This window comes from Podospora pseudoanserina, chromosome 4, assembly GCF_035222485.1.
Source record: "Podospora pseudoanserina strain CBS 124.78 chromosome 4, whole genome shotgun sequence".
Taxonomy (NCBI): domain Eukaryota; kingdom Fungi; phylum Ascomycota; class Sordariomycetes; order Sordariales; family Podosporaceae; genus Podospora; species Podospora pseudoanserina.
This window is the reverse complement of record NC_085923.1, coordinates 2,028,686-2,047,113: the sequence shown is the minus strand read 5'-3', so window position 1 is coordinate 2,047,113 and position 18,428 is coordinate 2,028,686. Positions and strand designations below refer to the sequence as shown.

Here is an 18,428-nt window from a genome sequence, read left to right as displayed (position 1 = left end):
ACATTTAGGGATTCGAAAAGGAATCAAAGCGTAACACACAGATGTTGATACTATTATGTGCATGTCTCAGTGTGCTTGATTAAACCCAGTATATATACTTGGGTAGTGTGTGTTTGATGATACACAAGAAGAGCTGTGATGTGGGCTCTCTACAACGCCAAAACGGTGTTTTTGTTCAAAATACCAACCCATAACGCCTGAACCATCGCACCATGCCCGCTAATCAAGAAAAAGAAAACCACTAGAACAAAAGAAACTAAACCTGTCCATCCCGCAAACTTGGCGGTCTGCTGGAATATACTGGTGGGTGCTCCGGCGCCCTCCACCCATCAGATACAAGATAGGAATCAGGATCAACAGACGACACGGTCTCCATTGACGCTCGGGCTCTGACCGACGGCGCTGACCTGTAGCTTGGGGGACGGCCGGCTTCTGTTGCTCCGGAGCTGGATCGGGAACGGTACGACGGCGGTGGTGATGGACCCCTGGATGATGAGGAGACAGGAGACTGGGAACGGGATGGCTCGGCAGCTGGCGGGATGATCATCGTGCCCTGCTCGATGTCGACCGCACCCTCCTCCTTGGGGTAGACCTCGACCTGTTGCTGGTTGGTGGCGCGGCGGATGTTGCAAGTGGTGGCGATGATGGAGGCGATGTGAGACAAGGCAGGGATGGCGCCGAGGGTGAAAATTGAGTCGAGGAGGGCGCAGGTTAGGTAGCGTTCTTTGTTAAATTGGCCTTTGCCAAGGTAGGTGAGGATGCCTTGGTTTTCGTAGTCTATGTAGGTGTTGGTGGGTTGTGATATGTTGGCGTGGCGGGGGGGGGACTTACCAAACTTGCGGGGGACATCGTAGCAGTAGTTGGTGTAAGAAGGATGCAAGACTCGGAGGATGTGAAGGAGGGACCATGCCATGAGTAGATCACCGAAGAAGGTGTGGATGCCGAAGAGGCGCCACTTTTGGGGGTCGAGGTTGCGGAACATGAGGGAGAAGATAAAGGTTATGAGGATGTAGATTAGGTTTAGGAGAGACTTGGAGAGAGGTGTTAGTTCATGGTGCACACCAAGCATGTACAATGGCATGAACCTACCAATGCCCGCGCCCAGCGCATGCCGGCTTTTGATCGCTCATCGTCACCTGGGGAGGCGTACCATGCCCACATGCCATTGTAATAGCCAGTCTGGTCGAACAAGAAGACTACGGCGTGGAGATGGGCAAAGTAGGCCAGTTGACAGGTACGGATGGCGGTCAACCAGAGAAATGGCCAGTTGCGACGACGGCGACCTGACTTGTTGCAGCATGAAGTGGTGCTACGTTTCTCATTGTCGTTGTTGCTTTGGAGAGTGTCAGTAGCCATTTCGTTGGTTGTGGCGGCGGCCTGAAGAATAGTTTCTTCTTCTTCGTCTTCTTCTTCTTCTTCTTCTTCTTCTTCTTCTTCTTCTTCTTTCTTCTTGCAATAGAGACGAAAGTAGAGGATAGCGACCATTATCAACACGCCTGGAGGCCGCCGCGTGGACAGTTACAGAGAGGTAAAGTTGTTTGTCGGGATCTAGGCAGCAATAAGATGGAATGCGGCTCTCTGTGAGAATCTCACAGTTGCTGGCAGTTGTTTTTCCAGTGAATAAGTGAATGAAGGGAAAGGGGGGTGGCCAATCACCGAGGGGCTTGGCAGCAATTGGGAGGCTGTGTGGCTGTGTTGGGATGACGCGTCTCCTCAAGTGGGGAGATTCTCTCTCTTTTCCTCTTATTCACTCGTACGAAGATAAGATGGCGCTCAGAGATGCATCTCTCATCAGAAAGCCTCGCGACGGAAATAATCACCACGAAGCTACTACCATGACCTGAAACACACCTTCTCTCCCGAACCGGAGCTCGTCCAGTCACGACAACATCATGGAGATGCTCGTGTTCCACCGCACATCAATCTCATTGGGTAGCAATTGGTGAAGATTCCCTGCTTGCATGGAAAAGGAAGAAGAGCTCGCAACAAGCTGGTGCCGTAGTGCCGCAGATGTGGTTCTTTTCGATGGCCGCTGAATGGCTGCAACCCTGCTGCCAACCCATCGCCAACCTCTCCTCACAGCGTCCCCCGAATAGGGCAGATGTGCCCAGGGTACACAGCCCCTCTCTCGTTTCTCAGCTCTGGACTGGACATCCACATGGGATGACGGTCTTTTTGTTTTCTATTTCTCTTTTTGTCCGAATGCTCCGGCATTGCAGTTGTTCTTTTGCAGAAAGAACCTCGCTTGTTAGGTTTATTCTGCCTTGTCCACCACCATAGTTTGGTTGGTGAAGCAATCAATGATGGGTTGGGGGTCATCTTCAAGATGGCTTGCCATCGCCCGAACACTGCAGCTTGCTGCGGCTTTAGTATCGACCGCTCTACATGGCTTCAACACCATATGGATTCATGTCAAGAAGCTCGGTATGACACAGCACATGGTCATCCTTGAGCTGTTGGTATGTTTCCTTCTGTCTCCAATTGTCCCACCGACCTAGCTCGAGTTAAGGCTGACACCTTGTCAGATCGTCCTCATCACCGTGTACGCCACCATCGCCATTTTGGTTCAACACTACAACTGGCGTTCCATAACGGAGCCATGGCTGGTTGCTTTTGTGGTTCTCGACTTGATCTTTTGCGCCATGACGATGGCCATCATATCCTTGCTTGCCTGGAATGGCCTTCCTGTCAGCTGTGTCGGCCTCACGCGACCAAAGGAGTATCTGGCCGGCGATGCCCTGAACGGGTTCTCGACTAATGGCTTCACTGACGGGAACCAAAACATGCCCGGGGAACTAGACAAGTTCTGCCCTCTGGAGCGCGCATATTTTGGGTTCGCCCACGCTTTGGTCTTCTTTTACATTGCGACCATTGTCCTCAACGTCGTCCGCATCTTGGAGCTCAAGTATATCAAGATTGGCAATTCGGGGGAGGACGAGGAGGTGAATCTTAAGGCGGTCAAGGACCTCGAGGAGCCATCACCCATCTCCAGCACTGCAAGAGTCAATCTGGCGCCACCAGCACCACCAAGCGAAGGCATCGTTTCACGCACTGCTTCTCTTCGAAGCACCACGACGGCCTCAACATCGCGCCCCGCTTACTCGGCGGTTCCTGCTCGGGCTCACACAGCCGCCATCCCACGGCGACCCGTGGGAGCAGGCAGGGCGGTGCCATCGCCATACCGACGGCCGCAGTCGGATGCTTTCAATCGAGTCTCTTTGGACGAAGATAGCGATAATGCCGAAGCAGCGTTGGTGTCAGACGGCATGAGGCATCAGCACCGGCAACCACCTTCGAGAGACTACGTCCCTCACCCACCACATCAACAGCAGTACCCGCACCCACACAATCACCACCGGATGCCCAGTTTGCTCGAGGAGGACCAGATGACGACCACGTCTGATATGGATCACGCGTTGGTGTCGGATGGGATGAGGCCATCAGCACCCATGCTTCCACCGTATGAACCGGGCAATAGACGGACCAGTATAGGTGGTTAGGGTGGTATTCTGAAAGAACGGTCAAAAATGGATGAATTGATGATACCAATTTGCTTTTTGGGTTTTGGTGTTTTGGCGTTGGGGAAGGGATGGGATTGACTGGTCGGGATGTGATGAGCACAGCATGTCGTGCGCGGGATCACACGAGGAGGAGTGCGACCCGTGGAGAAAACATGGGACACATGTCTAATTTCAGCTTGATTCAATGCTTCACTTACACAGAGGGGGTCACACTGTGTGTAATGGGGGATCTGTGGCCTCTAAAGATAGTCGAGGGACGCTTTCGTGACAGTCGAAAGGTCTAAAAAGATAGTCAAGGGGCATGCCCATCATTTTTAAGACATTGACACCTTTGTACCTGCTCCGACCTCTCCCACGCTCTCCGTCCCTATACCAACTGTCGCTTTGGCCTCCTCAGGTATTTCCGCAATACTTTCCCAAGCTTCTCACGTGCCGGGTTATGAAGAAAGAACCGGTCCAGCTTTTTATATCCCGCAGGGTGGCCACATGTCTCGACCAGCCATCCGACAGCCTCTTCCTGATCCTGGATAAACCTCTGCGGGATGTAATCGATGTATCGGACCTGGGCCCAAATGTATATACCATTCCAGAGGGGCTCCAAAATGAAGATCTTGAACAGAAGCGTAGGAACCACCCAACAAGACCAAATCCGAGAAGCAGAGTCTAAAACATGGCGCCTCACTAGTCAGCCTGTCCCCCCACCTCCCACCCAGAGTCTCTCAGCTGTTTAGGTACATGTGCAGTACATTGTCACCATCATGAAGGCCCTATTGGTTTGTGTTTGAGGCCTGTCTGTTGGTTTGTGTTAAAGACCATCTTTAATAGAGCAATCAAATGCCGGGATGCATGCCGAGGCGGACGGTGCTGCGGGCCGTTTGACTCGCAAAGCTTGCTTTACCCCCGAGCTTTCTATTAGCGCATGTGACCCCGACGTCACCTGCTTTCCTTCAACATCTCGAAGGCAAGCATCATGTAGAGCAACACCAGAAACACACCGCCGATTAGCGGAGAGAGCGAGACATGGGACACAAGCAAGGGTGTCGGTATCGGATATAATGTTGGAAAGACAAGGTATAAAAAAAACCTGTGCTTATTGAGGGCAGCACGGTCAGAGAGAGGTATACTCTGGAGGGGGGGAGCGCCTCAACCTTGAACAGAATCAAATAACACGCCTACCAAATATGAGAGACTCATTAGTTTTATCTTTTAGACACTTTCTTTCCAAGCAACGTGTCCTATCTAAACTGAGGGAGAATACGTGCTCCCTTCCACCGCTCCTGCCTCATGCATTCTCTGCCACTTGCAGCCCACTGGCACGACAGCCCCCCAGCTTAACCAAGCAACTCCCGTGGCTTCTCCTAACCTTAGCTACCGTTATTCTCACCGAGTTCTACATCACAGCCCATTCTCGATTCTGTTGACTCGACTTTCCCAAGTTGACCTTTCGACTCAGCACACGTTTATTACGTAGGTGAGTCCGCGCTCATATACACCGAATCAATCTTTTTATATATTTTATTATTCTAACAACACACCCTCATCTGACTGACAACCATCTAACCTACCCTAGCGTAAGTCAAGGGCCTTTCAGCCTCCGCGGCCCATCACACCGGAAGCTCACAAGCCACGCCGACCGTTCGGCTGGCCGGCGTGCAGCAACGTCGCAGCGCTCTCCCACTTTCCCCCTTTTTCATTCAGTTTTTTTCTTCTTTTTTTCATCCTTCACTTCTTCTTCTCCGTCCCCAAAGCCAATTCCCGATCGAGAACGCAGAGAAAGAATGAAGGAAGAAAGCGCCGACTCGGGCGCCAGCTCGGACCAAAACCCTCCTCCGAAAGTCCCCCTCTCCTCGTCAAGCCCACCGACTCATACCCAAAACGAGAATCCCCTCGCTGCCAGCAGCAGTGAAGCTCCAAATGACAAAACGCTCTGGCAAAAGCTCCTCCCCGTCGTCGCCTGCGGAGCAGGGTTGTTTTCTGACGGGTATATCAACAACGTAACCTCTCCCCCTTTCCCTACCTTTCCCCACCAGTCAGTTACTAACCCGCAAGGGAAAAGGTGATCGGCTCCGTCATAACCGTCCTCGCAATCCAGTACGGCCCCCTCTGGTCCACCTCCACAGCCAAATCCTACCTCAGCGCCATCGCCTTTGCCGGAACGGTGGTGGGGCAGTTGCTGTTTGGGTATCTGAGTGATAAGTGGTCGAGGACAAACTCACTGTTGCTGTCGACGTTGATCCTGATCTTGTTCACGGCGTTGAGCACGGGGAGTTACTACAAAGGGGATGCGGTGGGCATGTTCAACGTGCTGACGGCGTGGAGGTTTTTTGTCGGGATCGGGATCGGGGGGGAGTACCCTGCGGGAAGCGTCGCGGCGGCCGAGTCGTCGGGGGAGCTGAGGAAGGGGACGAGGAATATGTGGTTCATTTTGTTTACGAACAGCATGATTGACTGGGTGAGTTTTACCTCTGTTACAACAAAAGAGAGAGAGGGGGGGGGGGGATGCTGACAAAGGGATAGGGCTTCGTGATGGGGGCTTTTGTCCCCTGGCTTGTGGCAGCCGCGTGCCACAACACCAACCTCGAAGTTATTTGGAGGACGAGTCTCGGGATCGGGGTGGTGTTTCCGCTCAGCCTGTTTGTCCTGAGGTTTTTCCTCAAGGAGCCAGAGGAGTTCCAGAAGCACTCGATGAAGCACGCGCGCACGCCGTACAGGCTTGTGTTTAGGTTTTATGGCTGGAGGATGTTTGTCGTCAGTTCTATCTGGTTTCTGTACGACTTTTCGGCGTACTCGTTTTCGATCTACTCGAGCACGATCCTGGCGAACATTTTTGACGGGGACTCTGCGCCGCTGACGACGGTTTTTGGGTGGAACACGGTGATCAACCTGTTTTACATCCCGGGCACGATGCTGGGCGCTCCGGTGTCTGACTTGTTGGGTCCTAAGAGGGCGCTTGCGGTTGGGGTTTTGCTCCAGGGGATTGTTGGATTTGTGATGGCGGGTTGTTACCCCTATCTGGCGAGGCCGGAGGTGGTGGGAGGGTTTGCGGCGGTGTTTGGGATCTTTCAGAGCCTGGGGGAGCTGGGGCCGGGGAACAATATTGGGGTTTTGGCTGCGAAGACTTGTGCTACGGGGGTGAGGGGGCAGTATTATGGGGTTGCGGCTGCGGTTGGGAAGCTGGGGGCTTTTGTGGGGACCTATGTGTTTCCGTATATTGTCAAGGCTGGGGGGGGGAGCGAGGTGCTGTCGGCCCAGTATCCGTTTTATGTGTCGAGCGCGGGGTGCGTGTTGAGTGCGGTGCTGTGCTGGGTTTGGGTGCCGAGGGTGGAGCAGGACATGATCAGGGATGAGGATGAGAGGTTCAGGGGGTTTTTGGAGGAGAATGGGTATGATACTGGGCAGCTGGGGCTGAGGAAGGATGGGGCGGCGGTTTTGGTTGAGGAGGGGAAGTGATTGTTCCAGTTGAGAGCTCGGGGGTATGGGGGGAACGATTCAGGAATCGGGGTATGTGTATATATATCAGTAACGGATTTGATCTATACAAGTCGGCTTGGTCGAGAGCGTGAGTTGCTGTGTCATGTGTTTGAGTGGCTGTATGGTATCTATGGTAGGTAAGTATCCTTTATGGACATGCTAGAGAGGATGTTTCTGCTTCAAAAATCGGCATGTTGTGCATATCACTTCTGGAGCTTGCTCTCTCGCAAGCTCCTCTAATATCGTACACACTATTTGTGTATCAACTGGTGGGGAAAGCCTTAGGAGAGACACTGGACCAGGTGCCTGCCTACCTATCGATAAACATCAGAGGACTTGTCGACATGGGACCTTTATGTCTGCAATTGTATTCGACAAGCCTGTCTGTCCACCCTCGACATCCAAGTTACAACGATCTAGATGAAATAACTGGCACCGCAAAAGCAAGCCAAGGCAGACCATATTCCGAACCATGCCTCAAAGGAACGTCAGTAGGCCTCTCGACCATCTTGCGGGCCATGTCAACTGTCTTGCAAGGCCTATAACCATCTTTCGAGGCCTATCCCCTTTGCAAAGAGACCCAAGTTGACAATCATGATATATTGTGTCCCTATATTTCACCGAGCTTGTCATTCTGTGGGAAGGGGTGATTCCTCACAGGATCACAGCACAAGAAGACACACCAAAAGTTAGGATCATCCACCCCCTTGATTGATTCAGCTAGCTATACTAATCTAACTAACCCCCTTCCCCCTCCCTCAAAAAGTAAACCCGCTACTCATCACCAAATGCTCACAAACAAAACCAATATCGCTCCCCCCCCCGTTTTTTCCCCAAGTAACAAAAATCCCATTAATACCTACACACTACTGATAATACAAAAACAAAAAAAAAAAACAAAAAAAAAACCAAATTAAACCCCCTTTTCCCTTCATTCCTATTTTCCCTGACAAAATCAACTCACATCTCCCCAACACCTCCGCCCTCCTATACCGCCCCGCAACATCCCTCGGCAGCAACCCATAGAGCCTCGCCTCCCCCTAACCCGAATCAACTCCTCCGCCATGTCCGCAATCGCAGCCTCCTGCCTCAAATCCCCCCTCGCCATCCCCCTCAGCGAAACCAACCCATCAAACAGCCTCTCCTCCATCTCATCCAGTTTGCTCTTCTTCTTCCCCTTCTCCAGCCTAACCAAGGGGTAAAGCAAATACACCACCGCCGCCCTGTCCCAGTCCGAAATATTCCTCTTCACCTTGAACAGCAGCTGCGCATACGTCGCCAGCTTCTTGTACTCCCTCCCAATAACCAGATCCGGCCCAACCTTTGTAACAAAAGCCCTGTTCGCCTCAGCATAGTTTTTCGCCCAGACCAGCGCGAGAAACTCCTGGTGGGTTTCTCCCCTGGCCCTATAATCCAGCGCCTTCGCCTCCCAGATCCATGATTCTGGGACTCCAAACTTCTTGAGCGCACTGAACGCACTGCCCGGGTTCCTCGGCGCACCAATAAAACTGGCGTGCCTCCCAAGGTGATCCCTAACCGCCCTCTCCCTCGCCTCCCTCTCGCTCAGCTGCAGCAGCACAAACGCCGCAGGCACCCAATCCCCCATCCCCGTCAACGCCCCCGCAAACCCAACACTCGCCCTGTCCAGCCTCCCGACATCATCCTCCCCGAACCCAACCTTGCCGCTCGCATGAATAGCCCTCGTCATCAACCACCCCAACCGCCCATCACTCCAGTCAAACTCCTGGTTCGCAAACGCCTTCAACAAACTCCACATCTGACTACCCGGCTCCGGCTCCCTGTCCTGCTCAACATCCATCTGGAAACTCTTGATCGCCCCCTTCACGTTCGGCGCCCCGTCCTCGGCGGCAGAATAAAACAGCCTCAGCCCAAAAGCCTGCTCCCAAGTCAACCCGAACCGCTGAGAAATGGTAAAGGAACTAACCCTACTTTCAATCGGCGCGTCCTTGACCCCGTCACAAACACAGGCATTGCCGGCCAGAAGTTCATAAACCGCGCGGACGGGCTCGGAAATCTCAGAGAGAACATTCGACTCCCTCCAGTCTCTCAACTGAGCCTTGATATCCGCCTGCTGACTCCCGACCCCAGCAACCAGCACAGCAAGTCTCATATCCCTCCCCTTGACAAGCTGCGCACACGCCTCCGGGACCAAATTCCCAGCCAAACAAATGATGGCCTTCTCCTCCGGCGACTCAGCCCTCGCAAGCGCAGTCTTAGTCGATTCCAGCACCAGTTGCCGCCAGAAACCAGTCAGTCCAACACCGTTCTCGTCAAAAAGCAGCGACGCCAGCTCCCAAACGGCATCACCCTGCGCCACCTTCTTAAACTCCGGGCCCGAATCTCCCTGATAGCCAGAAACGCTATCGATATACTGCTGAAGCTGAGCCAGAATCTTGGGGTTGACCTGCGCCTCCCCACCAGGAGTGATCGTGCCGTCAACAGCCTGCAGGCTGGCCTCGCCGTCGTGAGCCGTCACGAGAACCCCGTCAGGGCCCCAAGTGGGACGAGGGACCGACTGAGTCTCGTCGTCTTCAACCTTGGAACGCGTCTGGTATGGCCACTGTAACACAAGAAAAAAAATGTCAGAAAATGTTTCAATTCATTATACGTAGAATTACAAAACCGGGTGTTGATGCAATTTTTGGGTAGTGAGACAAAGAATGTGTGTGTGTGTGTGTGTTGTGTGCAAAAAAGAAAAACTAGGAGACAAGCGGGAGACCGACCTTCACGAACCCCTTCGCGGGCGATGCCTGCGAGGACTGAGTCGGCCCGCCTTTCGTTTGCTGAAACAGCGACTTCATCAAGTCCAGACTGGTCGCAAACCCGTCGTCGTTATTATTCACCGCCACGTCCTTGGGCGCCGGGCTCCCTCGATCCTTCATATCCCAAACCGCCCCCGTCTCGTTGAGTTCCCGAAGCGTGGCCCGATCCACCGTCCTGGGCGCCCGCACGCTCGCCTGCAAAATCTGAGTCCAATCATCACCACCGGCCACCTCAATCTTGCTCGGGGCTGTCGACTTCTTGAGCGCCCGCATCCGTGCTCTCACAATGCCAGCAGGGAGTCGCTCAGCGTTGTCGTCGTAACGGGAGAGCTGGAACTCATCCTGGGCGCCGTCGACCGACCCTTGTTCGTACGAGTCGTCATAGGCTTCGAGCTGGAAGTCATCGGGTCCGTCAGCCATGCTTTCATCTTCAGGCCACTCCCGTGATGGTATAGGGGTGTCAGCGTCCAGGGGCTCATGAGGTGGCGTACCCTGGTGAGAGACATCAGAGTCCTCTTCTTCATCGAACATGGCGGCTTCATCGTCGTCGAAGGCGCCAGGCAGAGTGCGGCGGCTGCGCTTGAACTCAAAGGTGTCATCGGGGTCAACAGGCGACGTGGACGAGGCCTCGACAACTGGGCTCGGGATCTGTTCAACGTGCTGAGCACGCTTGGCAGCTTGCATAGGCTGGATGGCTTCCTCCTCAAACTCTTCATCGTCGGAGTCATCATCATCCAGACCATAGGTAGTGAAGTGTTCTACAGAAAACTGCCAGACGCCAGTCTCCGGGTCGTAGTCTTCAAAAGTCGTGTCGGGGATAGCCTTGAGCTTCTGAATGTGCTTTTCAAGACGGCGGCCACTGACGTCCCTGCCACCACGGGGCCATGAATGCTCGAGCGAGATCAACGCAGGAACGTTCAGGCCCTTGCCAACGGGCGGCTTCTTGGCCGCAACCGGGTACACGGTGGCTGAGCGGGGAACCAGGATGACGATGTTGTCAATGATCTCATCCACGTTGATGTTGCTGAGATCGACAGGAACCTTGAACTGGACATTACCCACGTGGACGCGACCAACAGTAAAGTCAACAACCTTTTGGCGCTGCGTCCTGTTCATGGCACGGATGTCCTCGAGCGACGGGCTCATCCAATACTCACCAGCCTCATCAGAACCAGCGGATGAGGAGGCGGGAGCTTTGGCAGCAAGCGTAACCCGAGCGGCGGCAGGAGATTCTTCCTCATGGACGATGGCAAGCTCATTGCCCTTGACTTGTGTCATCTCAGGAGCGGCAGAGGCCGGAGAAGCCTTGCTGCCGTTGGCGCCGTTGTTGGTGGAACGAATGGAAGGCCTGAGATAGCCAAGATCATTCTCGCTGCCATCCGTAATCGCAGCGACCTCGTCGTTGCTGGGACTATCAGCTGTGCTGGTATCGAAGCTCACTCGCTTGGCCAACTTGCGAGCACCGCTTGCATCTTCCTGAGCTTGCTTCTTATCACTGCTACTGAACAGATCGCTCCGCATGTCCTTATTGATGATCAGCTTCTTGTTGCTGCTAGCGCTGCCAAGAAGACGCATGCTCGAGTTGGCCGAGAAGGCACCTGGCTGCAGGATACTATCTTCAACGTTGAAGCTGCGACGCAGGTTGCTGGCAGAAATGCTCTTGCTCAAACCACGGTTGACACTGCTGGCCAAAAGACTCTGTCCAAAGCCGCCGGGGGTGCTCGAGATGCTGGAAGGCGTAGCAGGCGACCCATAGGCGCTGTACGAAAAACCGTAGCCTCTCTTCTGCGGGGTGACGAAGCGGGAAGCGTTCGCGGGGCTGAGCTTGTACATGGGCAAAATCGACCGGCTCTTAACCTTGGGCTTACCACCTAGAGGAGTGGCCAGGGGCCCAGGATTGACGATCTTGTCATCACTGAGACCCGAGAACAAAGTAGCGGCACCATAAGCGGAAAGGTCATTGATGCTAGTCGACAAACCCTGCTGCTGCTGCTGTTGTTGGGAAGCACCAAGCAGAGAGTTGCCCAAGCCGAGCTGGGGCTGCGTCTGAGAAGCGCCGAATAGCGAACCGCCCTGCTGTTGTGCCGGCTGGCTAAAGAGACCGCCACCAGTGGTGGTGTTGCCAAAAAGAGGCTTTTGCTGGTTATTCTGGCCCAGGCCGGCGCCGAATCCTGTGGCAGCAGGCTGTTGCTGAGCATTCCCGAAGAGACCACCGCCGGTCGCGGCAGGCGTCGTGGTTGTACCGAAGAGCCCGCCAGTTGCCGGCTTCGCCCCGAAGAGACCCCCACCCGCTGCGGGCTGGGCGGCAGCTCCGCCGAATCCTGTGTTTGTTGTCGTTCCAGTCGCACCGAACAAAGAGCCGCCCGTCGCCGGTTGAGCGGTTGTGGTGGCAGTTCCAAACAGACCAGTGGCAGGCTTGGCTGGTGCGGTTCCAAATATACCTCCTGTGGCAGCGGGTTGGGCCGCGGTTTGGCCAAAGCCGCCAAAGCCCGACGTGGCAGGTTGCTGTTGTTGCTGAGTGCCGAAAAGCCCGCCGCCGGTTGCGGCAGGTTGTTGTGTAGCGGCTCCAAAGAGTCCAGTGCCGGTGCCAGCAGTGCCGGTGCCTCCAAAGCCGGTATTAGTAGTCGCAGTGCCACCGGTTCCAAAGCTGAAGCCGGAGGCGGGTTTCGCGGCAGTTGCGGTGTTGGTGCCGAAGAGACTAGTACCGGTCGTGGCAGCTCCACCGCCGAAGCCACCAGTAGTTGTTCCCGTGGTGCCAAAACCACCTCCACCACCTCCAAAGAGACTGCCACCCGTAGCGGCAGGCTGCGCGGGGGTGCCTCCAAACATGCCAGTGGTTGCTGTTGCAGGCTTAGCACCGAAGAGACTGCTGCCGCCGAAGCCACCGGTATTGGCAGCTGGAGTAGTTGTTGCTGCTCCGAATCCTCCGCTTGTTCCACCGCCACCAAACAAGCTTGATCCCGTGGTGGCACCGCCGCCGAAGCCAGTATTAGTTGTTGTTGTCCCGGTAGCGCCAAAGCCTCCAAAGTTGGTGCTTCCAAACGTCGACCCGGTAGCCCCTCCAGATTTCCGACCCTGGTTGTAGTCGACCAATCTAAGCTCCTCAGGAGACCAGCGCTTGTAGGCGTCCATGAAGCATACGTTCTGGAATGAGTTGCTCTGAGACACATTGTTGGGCTCCTTTTCTACCAGGGGGTTGAAAGCAACAACAGCCGTCCCTGGAGCTTCGCCAGTCGCGGTGCCGATCCCGGGGTTGGTCGTCGCACCGAAGCCGGTCCCCGTGGTGCTTGTGCCTCCACCGCCGAAAAGGCTGCCGCCAGTTGCTCCGGCGCCGAAGCCCGTGCTTGTCCCGCCAAAGCCGGTTGTGGCAGGCTTGGCTGCGCCGAACAGTGATGATCCACCGCCGCCGCCAAACGGTGTTGACGTGGCAGCAGTGTTGGCAGTGTTGCCAAAGCCGAACCCGGTGCCGCCGGCGGTGGCAGTTGTGCTCCCAAAAAGGCCTCCACCGCTTGTGCTGGCTGGCGTGCCGAATGCTGGCTTCGCGGCGCCGAAACCACCACCTCCAAAAGCACCTCCTGTGGTGTTAGTCCCAAACCCGCCAGTAGTACCGCCGCCGCCGCCGCCGAAGAGACTGCCGCCAGTGGTGCCGGGGGCAGCATTGTTGGTTGCTCCAAAGCCTGTGCCTGTGCCAAACCCTAGGTCATCAGTCAGTAATCAGTCGCGGTCTCGAAAAGGTTCATCGTCGGCAGCAGTGGTGATCGCTCGATGAGACCGTTGATCGATGTCGCAATGGAAAGTCGTCCTCGAACAAACTGAAAAGTCGTTGACACGTACCTGAAGATGTGTTGTTTGTAGCACCAAAGCCGCCGAACGTCGAGCCGGTGGTGTTATTATTCTGGCCGAAGCCGCCGCCGCCGCCGCCAAAACCGCCGAACGCCATCGTCTCGGTGATGATCGATGTCGCGCAGTGGCAGGCAGACGAAAATGCTGGTGATGTAGTTGCTTGTTTGTCGTCAGTCGCGCTCGGTGACGAGGCAAGCGGATGTTGTTGATGATTGGCCGCCTCGTTGTTGTCGGCTCAGATGGTTATCTTGGACAACAAAGTCGGGGGAAAAAAATCGCGAGGCAGGGACTGATGTCTTCCCGATCTGCGCGCGTAACGTGATGGATGTTATTTTTCCCCCGAAAAGAAAAATAAAATTCAATGAGATATAAGGAAAGTTCAAATAAGGGCAGGTTTCAGATGTTGGCCTGCGCTGTTCGGGGATAGAGAGAGGGAAGGTAAGGTAAAGAAAATGGACGACCTTGCTTTCCTTGACCCTTGTTCGTTGTGGTCGTGACAGGCGCGATGGAGAATCGAGTTGGCAAGCTCGCGAAAGTTCCGCTATTATTTCCTCTCTGTCTCTTCTCTCTCCGGCCCTGGCCCGTTTCTCTTTCCTAGCCCAATGCTTGGGTGGGGCGAAAAAAGAGCTCAAGTGACCAATCAGATAAAGAAGAGTCCTGGGTGAGCCGTGCGTCACCTGCGAAAAGAGTGGCCAGGGTCACAGCTTTTTTGAAGAATACACGGACCAATTATCAAGCACCCAAGCAGCATCAAGCTCCTGTTTGGTCTTGCAAGGTCAACTTTTTGCTCTGAAGAACAAAACATCTGGAACACCAGCGCAGTCTCTCCCCCTACATATTTATGGCTCCTCTCCTCCGACCGCTCGCTTTTAAGTTCATCAGCCATCATCCTCAAATCCCTCACGTGCCAGCCCAACCTGCCAGCCAACGCCCAAATTCCCCCTCTGATTGGCCCACAGGCTACAGCTTAGTAATTCTATAAGTCTGCCTTGCAAGCTTGACGTACTTGACGCACTTGACAACTGCAAATCATAGACCGTTCCCAGCAAAATTATTGGACACCTTGCTATTTCCCAGTTTTAGACCTTTACCCCTGATGAATCACACAGCTGCCTGCTTCCAGGAAAGACTATAAATCCCCCAGACACACCAGGCCTTTGTTCCGTTTGTCTACTGTCTTTTCGTAAAGCATGTCATAATTCCACACCTCTCAGTTGACAACTCAGTGTGAAATAGGTAGGTTCGTTGTGAAATCGGGCAGTGACCAAAATAATATGAGACTTGTCCATGTACAATAAAACAGCCCACCTCAAGACGTGTTACAACCTCTTTCAAGTCTGGGGTCTCTGCTATAAATATATATGGTTGTCACCCTTCACTTTTCAACATATCCATATTCCACCTCTCTCACATATCACATTACTCTCCCTCTTACTGCCCTTTCAAAGCCAACCAGCCTTGACACAACAGAGCCGTCCAACCAAACTTTCTAACATGGACTTTTGACCTACCTGCCTATACCTTTACATCACGATAAACTTCACACAAGACACGAAAACACCACCATTTGTATCACACAAACACTCAAAATCTGAAGCTCAATGTTCCGAATGATAGAAGAAGAAGAAAAAGAAAAGGACAAAAAAAATAGGTTGCCTAAGTAAATCAATCCACCCATCACCACCACCACCACTTCACCACGTCAACATCCACATCAAACATCCACAACTCTCAAACTTCTTTCTTCCAACCCCTACCCTACCCCTTTCCCACTCCTCTTTTCTGTTCCCTCAAACCCACCAAAACCAACCTAACAAATACCGTCCCCATCGAAACTATACTCAACCGCCCCCCACCCCAATTACTCCACCCTCCCCTTGCTTCTCTCTCATCATCCTCACTCTTCAGACTCTTCATTCTTTCCCTTCTACCCCCTCTTCACCACCCTTAAAACTGAATCAAATCCCCCTGCTGCTGTTGCTGTCCTCCACTCCTCTGCGCAAAAGGGTTGTTCGCCCCACCCCCCACCCCACCAAACGCCCCAGGCCCCGTCTGCTGCTGCTGTCCCCCACCACCATAACTAACCGTCGGCATCCCCGTGAACTGCTGCCTCAAGAACGGATTACTCCCCGTCTGATCAGCCGTCATCCTTCCCAACCCAGCCCCCGCACTGTTAACAAACACCCCCGGAGCCGTATGCTGCGCCGGAATCCTCAGGTTACCCGTGTTACCAAACGTATCCAAACCCTCGCCCGTACTCAATAGCGCGTTCAGTCTCGCCTCGTGCTCCGTCATCTCCCTCTGGGGCTGCTGCTGCTGCTGCTGCTGAGGTGGCTGCAGTTGGAACGAGGGCTGAGACTGGAACTGAGGCTGGGACTGCGATGCTGGCTGCGATGTGAAGGAGCTAAAGGTTGAGAGCGTCTTTTGCTCTGGGAGGCTACCCAGCGAGGAGGTGGCCTTGAATGCGGAGGATGGTCGCTGGGCAAAGGGGTTGTTTGAACCTGTGGGCGTGGGCTTCATGGCCTGAAGACCGGTGCTGTGGTTGCTGGCCCAGGGGTTATTGCTACCTGGTTGGAGAGTGTTCTCTTGAACCTGTGGTGTCAGAAACTGCTGGGATGTTTGCTGCTGCTGGAACGGCTGCTGCTGTTGCTGCTGAAGGTAAGGGTTGTAACCCGTCGGCTGGGGCTGGAAAGCCTGCTGTTGCTGCTGTTGTTGACCGTACGGGTCAAAAGCATTTGGCTGCTGGCCAAACCCGTTCTGGAAGCCATTCTGATAGCCAGTTGGCTGCGGCTGCTGAACCCCGTACCCGGTAAACGCGTTCTGTACATAGCCCGTTGGCTGCATCTGCATCTGGCTCTGATCAATCGGGTTGGCAAAAAAGTCAACCGCGCTCCCCTGCTGATAGCCCTGGTTGAACCCGGTGAACTGAGGCTGAGCCGTTGGCGTCGGTGCGTCATCAAACAGAGCGGCAGCATTGGTCGACTCCAGTTCCCGTCGCCGTCTTTCCTCTTCCTCCTTGCTGAGCTTGATCGCCTTGGCCAGATCGTCATCGTCCTCATCCACGTTCCGGCTCTCGCGCTTTTTCCTATCCTCCTCCTCTTGGGCCTTGCTGGCCTCGATCGCCAGCCTGTACTCGGTGTCCTCCTCATCGGTCGGCTGTCGTCGCTCGCGGCGGGGTTGCCGCTCTTCCCTGCTCTGCTGGGGGGCGTATTCCTCGAGGCCATTGACACGAGACTTCCAGATCCTCCTATCGGCTCGCTCGGCTCTCAGTCTCTCCTCGTCAGCGATCAGCGCAGACAGCTCCTTTGCGGCAATGCGAACTATCCAAAATCAACGTCAGTCAGCCAACCCATCCCCGGCAAAAACGACAGAAACATTTCCAAAGCCACCCACCATTCGCTCCTACATCCTTGCCCTCCTCATCAATGTAGATAAACTCGCGCAGCGTCTTGATGATAAAGATATTCTGCTTGGCCCACGTCACAACCAGCTCGGAGCCCTCGTGCAGGCAATAGTCCATAACCTTGAGCGCCTTGAGCACGTGTCGCCAGTTCTTGCCCTTATCATTGAGCCGCTTGTCGAGCATGTCCATAATTTCGTAAAACTCGGTCGACCTGTCGGGGGTTGTGTCAGCAAAAGTGGTGGTTGGAGACACCTTGTGCTAGCACAGCCAGCGGCCGGCACCGGTGAGGTTGCGTATGCACTCACGAATTGTACGTCAACTGAGCGATCTCGCTCATCTGTGTTCCTGTCGGTCCCCATGGGTCATTGCTGGTCGCTGCATTGCCGGAAGATTAGTTAACGGGCCGGGTTCGATTTGCGCGCATGATACGGCGCAGTTTGGGACGACGTTGACGAGGGAAGAGGGAACCCACCTTCGCGCACCTTGACCTGGACGCTGGAATAACCCTTGGTGACATTCTTGACGCTGCGAATGACTTTCGACATGTTGGGCGTCGGTGTGTGAAGAAGAAGACCCGGCGGTAGCGGATGTCGAGAGAGTGGGAGGCCGGTAATGTCGCAGAGGGAAGAAAGCTAGGAAACTGAGAAGTGGTGGTGGTAAGTAACAGCAAGCAGTGGGTGGTGCGTGTCGCCGGCCGGGGGAGGGATGCTGGGTGGTGCCGACGGGAGCTTGGCAGCCGATTGTGTGAGCAGTAACCTCTAAAAGGACGCGCCACCAACCTTCCAAGTTCAGGGGATAGTAGGTCTTGGTAAGGCGAAGAGCGTCAGTTGGTACGCTGCGATGATAGGAGACAGTAGGGACCTGCGATCGTGTCGGTAGCAACAAGTAATCGTGCAACCCACGTTAAGCTTTTTCGCCTTCTTCTTCAGCCCCTGATTCGCACTGTTTAGGTAGGATAGGTACCGTATGTTGGGAGTGGCGCGCGCTCGGTGGTTGGAGCTGCGTGTGGTGTGTGAGACTTGACGTGAAGAGGGGGAGGAGCTTGTTCCAACTGCTCCAAAAAAAAAAAAAAAAAAAAAAAAAAAAAAAGCCACTGACTACCTGGAAACTCAATTGCAAATTGGCACTGTATCCTCTGCCAACTTCAAACAATCATCAGCGGCACAAGGAAAAGATGAGAAAAGATGAAATTGTATCTCGCGCTTTCCAATTTCAAGATTGGAGAGATGACAACAGAGTGGATATACAGGAGATCTGTCAGCCATTTACCGAGATTCCAGCATAACACAAGTTCAACGCCAACCTTTGCGCCTCGGAAAATCTGGACAAACCCTCAGCGGATCTTCATCAGACCTTAACTCGGATCTTTCTGCCTCCAACAAAACTCTATATGAAGCTGACAGGCAG

The 18,428-nt window shown here is 54.2% G+C and overlaps 6 protein-coding genes across 6 annotated transcripts; 2 read left to right on the top strand and 4 right to left on the bottom strand.

Moving 5' to 3' along the window:
* Positions 1-256: 256 nt before the first annotated feature.
* On the bottom strand, positions 257-1,485 carry QC764_409000 (uncharacterized protein; the record flags this gene model as incomplete). The annotated part of the gene is made up of 3 exons (XM_062947186.1): positions 257-777; positions 832-1,030; positions 1,090-1,485. The coding sequence occupies 3 exons, from the start codon at positions 1,483-1,485 to the stop codon at positions 257-259; spliced, it is 1,116 nt and encodes a 371-aa protein (XP_062800485.1).
* QC764_409010 (uncharacterized protein) lies at positions 1,461-3,500 on the top strand (the record flags this gene model as incomplete). The annotated part of the gene is made up of 2 exons (XM_062947187.1): positions 1,461-2,459; positions 2,526-3,500. Exons 1-2 carry the CDS (start codon positions 2,301-2,303, stop codon positions 3,498-3,500), a joined length of 1,134 nt encoding a protein of 377 aa, XP_062800484.1. The 5' UTR covers positions 1,461-2,300.
* A 1,799-nt stretch (positions 3,501-5,299) lies between these two features.
* Positions 5,300-7,826, top strand: GIT2 (glycerophosphoinositol permease; the record flags this gene model as incomplete). Its single annotated transcript, XM_062947188.1, has 5 exons — positions 5,300-5,515; positions 5,578-5,973; positions 6,039-7,022; positions 7,130-7,680; positions 7,758-7,826. The coding sequence occupies 3 exons, from the start codon at positions 5,300-5,302 to the stop codon at positions 6,969-6,971; spliced, it is 1,545 nt and encodes a 514-aa protein (XP_062800483.1). The 3' UTR covers positions 6,972-7,022; positions 7,130-7,680; positions 7,758-7,826.
* Positions 7,827-7,947: 121 nt separating this feature from the next.
* Positions 7,948-14,402, bottom strand: QC764_409030 (uncharacterized protein; the record flags this gene model as incomplete). The annotated part of the gene is made up of 3 exons (XM_062947189.1): positions 13,610-14,402; positions 9,737-13,470; positions 7,948-9,573 (listed from the first exon to the last, which is right to left on the bottom strand). The coding sequence occupies exons 1-3, from the start codon at positions 13,713-13,715 to the stop codon at positions 7,948-7,950; spliced, it is 5,466 nt and encodes a 1,821-aa protein (XP_062800482.1). The 5' UTR covers positions 13,716-14,402.
* A 754-nt stretch (positions 14,403-15,156) lies between these two features.
* On the bottom strand, positions 15,157-17,566 carry QC764_409040 (uncharacterized protein; the record flags this gene model as incomplete). The annotated part of the gene is made up of 4 exons (XM_062947190.1): positions 15,157-16,938; positions 17,012-17,232; positions 17,327-17,396; positions 17,494-17,566. 4 exons carry the CDS (start codon positions 17,564-17,566, stop codon positions 15,566-15,568), a joined length of 1,737 nt encoding a protein of 578 aa, XP_062800481.1. The 3' UTR covers positions 15,157-15,565.
* Positions 17,567-17,653: 87 nt separating this feature from the next.
* Positions 17,654-18,304, bottom strand: QC764_0066360 (uncharacterized protein; the record flags this gene model as incomplete). The annotated part of the gene is made up of 3 exons (XM_062940579.1): positions 17,654-17,749; positions 17,924-18,020; positions 18,291-18,304. 3 exons carry the CDS (start codon positions 18,302-18,304, stop codon positions 17,654-17,656), a joined length of 207 nt encoding a protein of 68 aa, XP_062800480.1.
* Positions 18,305-18,428: the final 124 nt, after the last annotated feature.